The sequence below is a fragment of the Otolemur garnettii genome, unplaced genomic scaffold (assembly GCF_000181295.1).
Source record: "Otolemur garnettii isolate 467f Iridium unplaced genomic scaffold, OtoGar3 scaffold00184, whole genome shotgun sequence".
NCBI lineage: Eukaryota > Metazoa > Chordata > Mammalia > Primates > Galagidae > Otolemur > Otolemur garnettii.
In genome coordinates, this window is record NW_003852579.1 from 2,368,695 (window position 1) to 2,378,449 (window position 9,755).

At 45.6% G+C, this 9,755-nt stretch overlaps 1 protein-coding gene across 4 annotated transcripts in view; it reads right to left on the reverse strand.

Moving 5' to 3' along the window:
* PTPRU (protein tyrosine phosphatase, receptor type U) overlaps positions 1-9,755 on the reverse strand; it is an 87,582-nt gene that overhangs the window by 45,464 nt on the left and 32,363 nt on the right. For all 4 annotated transcript variants that reach the window (XM_003800761.3, XM_003800762.3, XM_012812002.2 and 1 more), the window contains exons 8-11: positions 5,929-6,237; positions 2,282-2,391; positions 1,724-1,925; positions 1,269-1,371 (exon numbers count right to left, since the gene is read on the reverse strand). In XM_003800761.3, coding sequence (XP_003800809.1) covers positions 1,269-1,371; positions 1,724-1,925; positions 2,282-2,391; positions 5,929-6,237 — 724 coding nt within the window. The remainder of the gene's footprint in view (positions 1-1,268; positions 1,372-1,723; positions 1,926-2,281; positions 2,392-5,928; positions 6,238-9,755) is intronic.

Sequence of the window (9,755 nt, forward strand, 5' to 3'; positions counted from 1 at the left end):
TACCTTCTTGGGAGGGTTGAGTAGGACCCTCACAGCACCACCCACCCAAAAGCTGTCACCTTCTCCCAGTGCATGTACCTTTGTGCAAGGAAGGGGTAGACCAGAGAAGCAGGAAGGCTCTCTGACTTCTAGAAAAGGCTTAGGCTTTGCAGACAGACCTGGGTTCCAAATCCTACCTCTATCACTTACTAGGGGTGTGGCCTTGGGGGCAGGTGGTTTAGGCTCTCTGAGTCAGTTTCCTGACGCATAAAATGAGGGTAATAATGTTCACTCCACGAGTATAAAATGACTTCATGCAGATCAAGCCCCAAGCATAGTGTCAGGCTAACAGTGTGTGCACATACTTGCATAAGAACCCTCACACTCACACACACTCATCTTTTCCACGCACCTCACACACACTCACACCTTTATACCACACATTGAACACATTTCATATGTATTTTTTTGGGGGGGCGGGGGGACAAGTCTCAAGCTGTTGCTGTTGCCCTGGGTAGAAAGCCATGGTCTCACAGCTCACATCAACCTCCAACTCCTGGGCTTAAGCGATTCTCTTGCCTCAGCCTCCCAAGTAGCTGGGACTACAGGCGCCCACCACACTGCCCAGATATTTTGTTGTTGTTGTTGTTGCAGCTGTCATTGTTGTTTTAGCTGGCCTGGGCTGGGTTTGAACCCTCCAGCCTTGGTGTATGTGGTCAGTACCCTACCCACTGAGCTGTGGGTGCCGCCACCTCACATGTCTGTATCACAAAAGCACACCCGCTCACATCCCACACATGTACCCCACACAGACACACACCATCTTGTCTCCAGCACCTTCTTCTCCCCAGCAGAGACAGCCACCAAGGCATCAGCAGCCTGACTTCCTCTAAGGAGGAGGCAGAGAAGGCAAGCTTTTGGCCACTCCACAGAGACAGCCCTATCTGGCCAGCTGCCCCAGCCGTCTAGAAAGACTTTCCCTGTATCTGCAGAAAAAGTATTGGAAAGAAATAAGGCCCACTTCTCTGAGGTGCCTGAGGGAGGGCCCTCTAGAGAGGCCTGGACAATCCTCTCTCCAGCTGGGACCCTATCCAGAGACCTCACGACAGTCACCATGTGAGACCATGGCCTCAGAGGGGAGTGACTCCAGGTTTCCTGCCTACCCGGAACCATAGATTATCCCCTTCCAGACAGTCCCTGTGAGGGACACGGAGAAAGGATAAGGATGAGCGTGCCTGGGTGAGGGATGTAGCCCTGGCCTCCCACCCCCTCGGCCTGGGATTTCCCACCTGATGGGTGCACCGCGGCCCTGTGCCGGCCTCAGCAACACGGTGATGGTGTCCTCTGACTCGCCCAGGGGTGACGGCATGTCAGCATAATCGAAGCTGGGGGCTGAGGATAAGGGACAGGGACGTGAGCATGGAGCTTGGCTACTAAACCAGGAAAGGCAGGCCTCCGGCCTTCAGGACCAATGTCCTCAGATCTCTTCCCCTTCAGCCTCTTTGCTGGCCCCTGGCCTGGGACACTGACCCCAACCTGAATCCTCTGATTCTACTGACCATAGTCTCCCAACCTCTCTGACTTAATCCTCCCTGACCCCTGACTCCAATCCCTAAATGGCACATACATCTCAACAGGGGACCTCTGTAACCCACCTAGGTGCCCCCTGTTCCCCTCTGCCCACAGAAGCCTGGGATTCTGAGCCATCTCCAAAGGGGCCAAGCCAGGATTGGGCAGGGCTCACCTGAGATGTTGGTGGTGATCTCAGTGAGCGCTGCCTGGCCAAAGCCTTTGCTTGTGCGGGCCCGCACAGAGAACAGGTAGGTGGTGCCTGGGTGCAGGTTGGAGAAGACATGGTAGGTCTCGTTTCGGAGCTTGGAGATGGTACGTCGTGGGCCCGGCACGTTCACCGCCGGGTCTGACGACTCGATGCTCTGGTAGCTGATCTGGGGGCAGGATGGGCAGGCAGGCAGGCACCGGGATGGGGCAGAGCATCACTGCCTGCCCACCAGAGCAGCCTCCCACCCAACCATATGCCAGAGAAGCCAGGGATGAGGCTGGGCAAAGGGGACCATGGATCCATCAGGCCAAACTTCTGGACACCTTTGTCTCTCCCTCCTGCCTTCAGGACCCCCTTCCCCATAACCCACAAGGCACTGACCCTGGCCATAGTTGAAGGAACTGTGACAATCACCTGTCTTCACCATGCACCTCCCTCTCTATGCTACTGCAGCAGAAGAAAAGAAGACCAGCCTCTCACCTTCCACCAGGGGCCCCCACTGTAATAGCATCTCACACCCACCTCATACTGAGTGATGAGGCCGTTGGGTTCCTGGGGCTCCTCCCACTTAAGAAAGATCATGTCCTCCAGTGGAGTGAATGTCAGAGACTCGGCTGCAATTCCGCCAGGCACTAGGAGAGAAAAGGTGGCAGGTAGCCAGACGTTGTGGCAGGCACCTGTAGTCCCAGCTACTGGGAGGCTTAGGCAAGACAATCACTTAAGCCCAAGAAGTTGAGGTTGCTGTGAGCTGTGATGCCACAGTACTCTACTGAGGGTGACAAAGGGAGATTCTGTCTTAAAAAAAAGAAAGAAAGAAAGAAAAGAAAGAAAAAGAAAAGAAAAGAAAAGAAAGGCGGCAGGGGCAGAGGAATGTGGGCTTGGCACCAGATACCTGGATTCAAACTCTAGCCTTGCCACTTCCTATGTGGTTCAGTTGGACTACTCAACCTCCCTAAACCTCAGTTTCCTCATCTGTGAAATGGGGCTGACATAATACCTCCCTCACCAGTACTAAATGATGTAATGTACTTAAAGCCCCAAAGCAAACACTAGCAATTTCATGTGATTCAACCTATTACTGAGTACTCAAACAAGGGGAGTTGGCATTTTCATCACTGTTCAGGTTGCATTCAACAGAGAAAAATGTTTGAAGGCTCCATTTTGTTTCAGTTGGGTGCTTTCAGAAAATACAGACATCTGCCAGAGAAATGAACATAACAATTGCATTAGGGTATCGGAATTACAGGTAGAGATGTTTCCTTGTCAAAAAAAAAAACTTACTGACATGAACTATAGCTGTTTTCTTGTCTCGAAAATTTTAATGACTTATGTCATGACTATATGTTCAATGTAAAAAATTTTAAATGAGCATGAAGAAAATTAATAGCACCTACAATTTTATCATCCAGGGGTAAAGACCATTAACGTTTTAGCATAAACACTTTCAGGCATAGTTTGGTTTGGTTTTGATTTGAATGTATACTCCTAAGAGCAAGGAGAGGAATTTCACCTGGGAAGAGAATGGTCTTTGGGAAAACACATTATAAAAACATTGCAAGGAAGCAGAAGCCAGTATTCACAGGTGCCCGCTCTGCCCACAGAAGAAACCAAGATAACAATCAATGAAAGTGAAGCTGCTTCTGTGTTAAACGATTTACAAGGCCATACCACTGTTGTATCCACCCATCCATCTATTCTGCTAGTGAGAGTGTAAATTGATACAACCACTTTGGAAAACTGTCTGCCTGTATCTACTAAAAATGAACACATATCCTATAACCTAGAATTTCTACTCCTAGGCATATCTATACAAAATGTGTAATATATGGCTAGGCACCTGAGGCTCAAGTGGCTAAGGTGCCAGCCACATACACCTAAGGTGGTGGGTTCAAATCCAGCCTGGGCCCATCAAATAACAATGATGGCTGCAACCAAAAAAAATAGCCAGGCGTTGTGGCAGGCGCCTGTGGTCCCAGCTACTTGGGAGGTGGAGGTAGGAGACTCACTTGAGCCCAGGAGTTGGAGGTTGCTGTGAGCTGTGATGCCACAGCACTCTGCCCAGGGGGATAGCTTGAGGCTCTGTCTCAAAAAAAAAAAAAAATTATAATATCCACCAAGGGGAAAAAATCTACAAGAATTTTATTTGCAGCTTTATTCAAAATGGCAAGAACCTGGAAATAAGCTAAATGCCTACCAACAGTAAATAGGATAAATAAATGTGGTATATTCCCATAATGGACTCTACAGCAATGAGAATGTTCTCTGGGACTGCACAGACAATATGGTTGAGTCTCTCAAGCATGAAGTTGACAGAAGGAAGCCATCCATCCAAAGAATACTCACCATATGATTCTGTTTATATAAAGTCCAAAACCAAGGAAAAATTAATCTATGGTGTTACAGGTCAGGAAAATGTTTACACTTGAGAGGTAGTAACTGGGAGGGGATATTGGGGAAGAAGGCATTTCTGGGGCGCTAGAAATGTTATTTCTGGGTCTGGATATGGGTTATCCCGACATGTCCAGTTTATGTGAATTCATCAGGCTGACTGCTTAAGGCAGGCACATGATGAAAAGTAAAAGAATATTAAATAATGAGTAGTTAATGGAGAAGAGGGGAAGAGAAAGAATACCAAGCAGCCCAAGTGAGGACTGGCTCTGTTCCTTAAAAATCAAGCAATATAATTCTAAATAATATTTGAGTCAAAGAAGAAATCATAATAGATATCAAAAACTATTTTGTTTTTGGTTTTTGTCTTTTTTTTTTTTTTTTTTTTTTTTTTGAGACAGAGTCTCAAGCTTTTGCCCTGGGTACAGTGCTATGACATCCTATCTCACAGCAACCTCCAACTCTTAGGCTCAATAGATCTTTCTGTCTCAGTTTTTCTACTTTTAGTAGAGATGGGGGTCTCGCTTTTTTGCTCAGGCTGGTCTTGAACTCGTGAGCTCAAGGTGTCCATCCACCTCAGCCCCCCAGAGAGCTAGTATTACAGGCATGAGCCACTGCGCCCAGCCTCAAAAAATATTTTGAATTGAATGATAATGAAGATATGACATAGCAAAGCTCATATGCAGCTAAAGCAGGATTTAGAGGGAAAGGTATAGATTTAAATGCATATATTAGAAATGAAGAATGGCTCAAAATTAATGATCTAAGAAACTTCCATCTCAAAAAGCTAAAAGAATAGTAAATCAAATCCAAAGAAAGTATAAAAAGGAAAAACAGAATAAAAAATAAATATACAATAAAGAAAATCAACAAGTAAGCCAACAGTTGGCTCTTTGAAAAATTAATAAAATTGGTGGTGCCCATAGCTCAGTGGGTAGGGCACCAGCCACATACACCCAGGCTGGTGGGTTTGAACCTAGTCCAGGCCAGCTAAACAACAATGACAACCACAACAAAAAAATATCTGGGCATTGTGGTGAGCCCCTGTAGTTCCAGCTACTCGGGAAGCCGAGGCAAGAGAATCACTTAAGCCCAAGAGTTTGAGGTTGCTGTGAGCTGTGACACCATAGCACTTTACCGAGGGCGACATAAGAAGATTCTGTCTCAAAAAAAAAAAAAGAAAGAAAAATTAATAAAATTTATATACCCCTAGCAAGAGTGAACAAGAAAAAACAAAACAAATTATCAATATCAGAAATGAAAAGGATATCATACCTATAGATCATTATACATACTAAATAAATGATAAAAGAATATTATAAACAACTTTAGGTCGAGAAATTTAACAGTTTAAGTGAAACAAACCAATTCCTTAAAAAAAGAGTCCATCAAAACTGATACAAGGATAGAAAATCTGAATAGTCTAATATCTGTTTCAAAAATTAAACGTTAAAACTGTTCTTCAAAACCTTGAATCTGAAAATCGGAATAGTCTAATATCTGTTTTAAAAATTAAACATTAAAACTGTTATTCAAAACCTTGCCACAAAGAAAACTCCATGCCCAAGTGGCTTCATCACTGAATTCCTCCAAACACTTAAGGAAGGAATTACCAAAATCTTCCAGAGAATAAATATTAGCTATCATAACTTTGTTGTTATGCAGATGGTTTAATCCTAAGCAAAGCAAAACCAAAAAATACCCTACATAAATTTCAGCTTCAGACATGGGGTATTTATGGGAGGCACTGGGGACAGGGGAAGCAGAGCTGGGACTCTTACCATCCTCATCCGTCTGGAAGGTGACCTCCTTGCCCTCCTTACGCCCCTCAGGGTTAGTGAGGACGAGCCGCACGTGAACATTCCGATAGGGCAGCAGGTTCTTGATGGTGTAGCGGCTGGCACCCGGCTCCGTCTTCACGCACTCCCGGATGGTCTGGTTGTGGCTGCTGCCCGGAGTGTAGTGATAGCACAGGGACACAGTGTAGGTGTGGCAACGCGTCACGTTGTAGCCCAGCGGTTCCCACTGCAGGGTCAGCTGGCGGGCCTGGATCTCAGCGAAGGCCAGGCCTTTGGGGGCCCTCATGGGTTCTAGGAAATCCCAGAAGAGAGAGAAGAAGGCAGAGGAAGTGAGAAGGGAAGAGAATCATGGAGAGAAAGCATCAGTCAGCCTGCAATCATCCCTCCTTGGCCCCCAAGAGTTCAAGAGACCACAGGGAATACAAATGTGTGTGCTGGTGTCAGACAGGCCTCATTTGAAGCCAGGCTCTGCTGCTTTGCAGTTGGCAATGGCTTAATCACTCAGCTCTCAGAGCCTTAGTTTCTTCAACTGCCAAATGGAAAAATAACAGGCCTTACCTGACAGGATCATTGTGAGGTTTAAGGTACAACACATAAAGCACGAGTGACAAAATAAGCCCTCACAAATGTTAGCTATATCTTTGTATTTTTTTTAATTTTTCTTTTTTCAGATTAAGATGAGGTTTTAAATGATTAGATTACATTGTTTATGTTGTTAGGTAAGGTCCCTATTGTAGTTACGCAGCTATGATTTTTTTTTTTTTTAAGAAACAGAGCCTCACTTTGTTGCCCTTGGTAGAGTGCTGTAGCGTCACAGCTCACAGCAACCTCCAGCTCTTGGGCTTAGGCAATTCTCTTGGCTCAGCCTCCCGAGCAGCTGGGACTACAGGCGCCCGCCACAATGCCTGGCTATTTTTTTGTTGCAATTTGGCCAGGGCCAGGTTCGAACCCACCACCCTCAGTATATGGGGCTGGCACCCTACTCACTGAGCCACAGGCGCCGCCCCCAGCTATGATTATTTTTAACAGCACAGTTCATCTCTCAATTCAAGACCATCCTGGACTATATAAGGCCAATCTGAATCACCTGTCACTATACTTTCTTAATTTATTAATTCCAAGCTTATTCTAAAACAACTTACAGTACTACATATGATATAATGGTTGATAGAAATCAGGATGATGGGAGAAATGAAAGTCAAATGGTTAAATAAATCAGAGAATGATAGGGAAACAGAGACAGAAATACATGCCATCAGGTCATACATGGGAGTCTAAAGATAAAGTACAAATTCAGTGGTTCCCTGGCTGCCAGAGCAAAAAGGGAAATACAATCTGTTATATAATGATAATAGTAATAAGGGCAATTAACATTTCTTGAGGACTTTGGATGTGTCAGGCATCATTCTAGAGCCTTTAAAATGCTATATCTCATTTAATCCTTGCTATAATCCAGTAGAATAGTTGCTGTTATCAGCCCTGTCATACAGAAGTAGAAACAAAGGCACAGAGAGATCAACTTGCTGACAGTCACACAGACAGTAAGTGGTGAAAGAGCCAAACCTGGACAGGCTGGCTCTGGAATCCATGCTCTCAAATACCATTAACTACCCTGACTTCCCCTAAGGAATTCACTGTCAAAAAGAAAAAATCAGACTTAGGCCTCAGGAGAGAGGGCCACCCCAAAGGGAGGGAGGAGCATGTTGTTACCCGTTACAGCATCTCGATGACTTCAGGAAGTCATCCCCATTTTATAAAATAAATAAGCAAACATAGCTTCTGAAGCAAAGCCAGGATGGAGCCCAGGGACTCAGCCCTCAGTCCTGCATCTGCACCGACCAGCTGTGTGATCTTAAGCAAATCTCTGGGTCTCAATTTCCACATGAGGAAAGAAGCCAACATTATTTCTAATGATCCCTTTTCTCTCTTGCACCCTGATCCTCTGAAATGCAGTTTCTCACACGTCCCTGCAAAGTGTCCCCAGTTAGAGGACTCCAGGATTTTTTCATGAACTGGCGAGAAAGTACTGCTACAAAGCCTCCTAAGAAGATTATGTATGACACCAGCACCATTTTTTATATGATCAGTTTTCTCAGAATCTCCCTTCTAATGAAGGCACAAAGGGAAATTATCAGCCAGGGCTGCTCCTAACTAGGGAGCACACAGGTGACTAGTTTTAGACACCAGGCCCAAGTATAGCACAATGTAAGTTTCTGTTTCCCCACAGGAGTTTCCCTTTCTTCCATGGACTACAGGCAAGTCATGTCTCCTGTCATATGTCAAGCTATCAGAGAGACAGCCAGCACTCGCTAGGAACACAGCCTGCCTCCTGACTGCTCCCTTCCCCCCACGAGCAAGGCCCACCCAAGTTCTATCCCACAGGGACACTGAAGGGCTGGCCACCACTGCTCACTGCAGCCTGAAGGCTGCAGGCTATAAACCCAGTCACCACACTGATGACTTCTCTATCATTCCCACAGAGATTTTCCTAAATTTTTTTAACGTAGTAGTTTCATTTAAAGCCATTGTTCTTACATGTGCAGAGTGGAAAGGGAGATTTTTGTGTGCTCACTTACCACCTCGCTCAGAGGTCCTCTCTTTATCCTCAACTCTCTGGCTCTGGTCCTGGCTGCCCCACACATACTGTCCCAGGGTGTCTATAGGAGCCAAGGTAACCTGCCTTATTTGCAGTAGTGAGAGTAGTCATGGTCCCTGCCGCTCTGCTCACCCCATCCCCATCCCCTGGAATGCAGCCCTGCATTCCTTTCCGTCCCTCCAGGCCTGGCAGAAGCACTCTGCTTCCTCTCCCTCCTGCAGCCTTTAGAGGAGGGCAGGAAAAGTTCAGTGTAACTGAGGACACAGACTGGATGGACACTCTGGCACACAGGACAGTAGGTGCCCCAGCTCAGCTCTAGGCGATTTGTCACCACACAGGACTACAGGCTTGGGGTTGCTAGAAACTCCCATTTTTTCAAGTGAAGCCAAAAATTCAGATTTTTACATGAAACCTCCAGATGTGTGAATACTGGCAACCTACTCAAGTTTCTTAAAACCACCTTGCATGGCCAGACACAGTGGCTTATACCTATAATCCCAGCACTTTGAGAGGCAAAGGAGAGAGGATTGCTTGAGCCCAGGTATTTGTATTTCTCTACAGAAAATACAAAAATTAACCAGGTACAGTGGCACATGCCTGTACTTACAGCTACCAGGGAGGCCAACCCAAAAGGATCATGTGAACCAGGAGTTTGAGGGTGCAGTGATCTATGATCAGGTCACTGTACTCCAGGCTGGGTGATGGAGCCAGATGTTGTCTCAAAAAACCAAAACCAAAAACAAACAAATGTCATGGAAGAAGCCCAAGTGTCCATTGACCCATGAATGGATCAATAAATTGTGGTAGATGTACACCATGGAATATTATGCAGCCTTAAAGAAAGATGGAGACTTTACCTCCTTCATGTTTACATGGATAAAGCTGGAACATATTCTTCATAGCAAAGTATCTCAAGAATGGAAGAAAAAGTATCCAATGTATTCAGCCCTACTATGAAACTAGTTTATAGCTTTCATACGAAAGCTATAGCCCAATTATAGTCCAAGAATATGGGGACGGGGGAGAGGGAAGGGAGGGGAGGGGAGAGGATGAGTGGTGGGAGGGTGATTGGTGGGACCACACCCATGGTCCATCTTACAAGGGTACATGTGACTTTCTAAATGCAGAATAACACAATAACTAAGAAAATGCCATGAAGGCTATGTTAACCAGTTTGGTGAAAATATTTCAAATTGTATATAAAACCAGCACA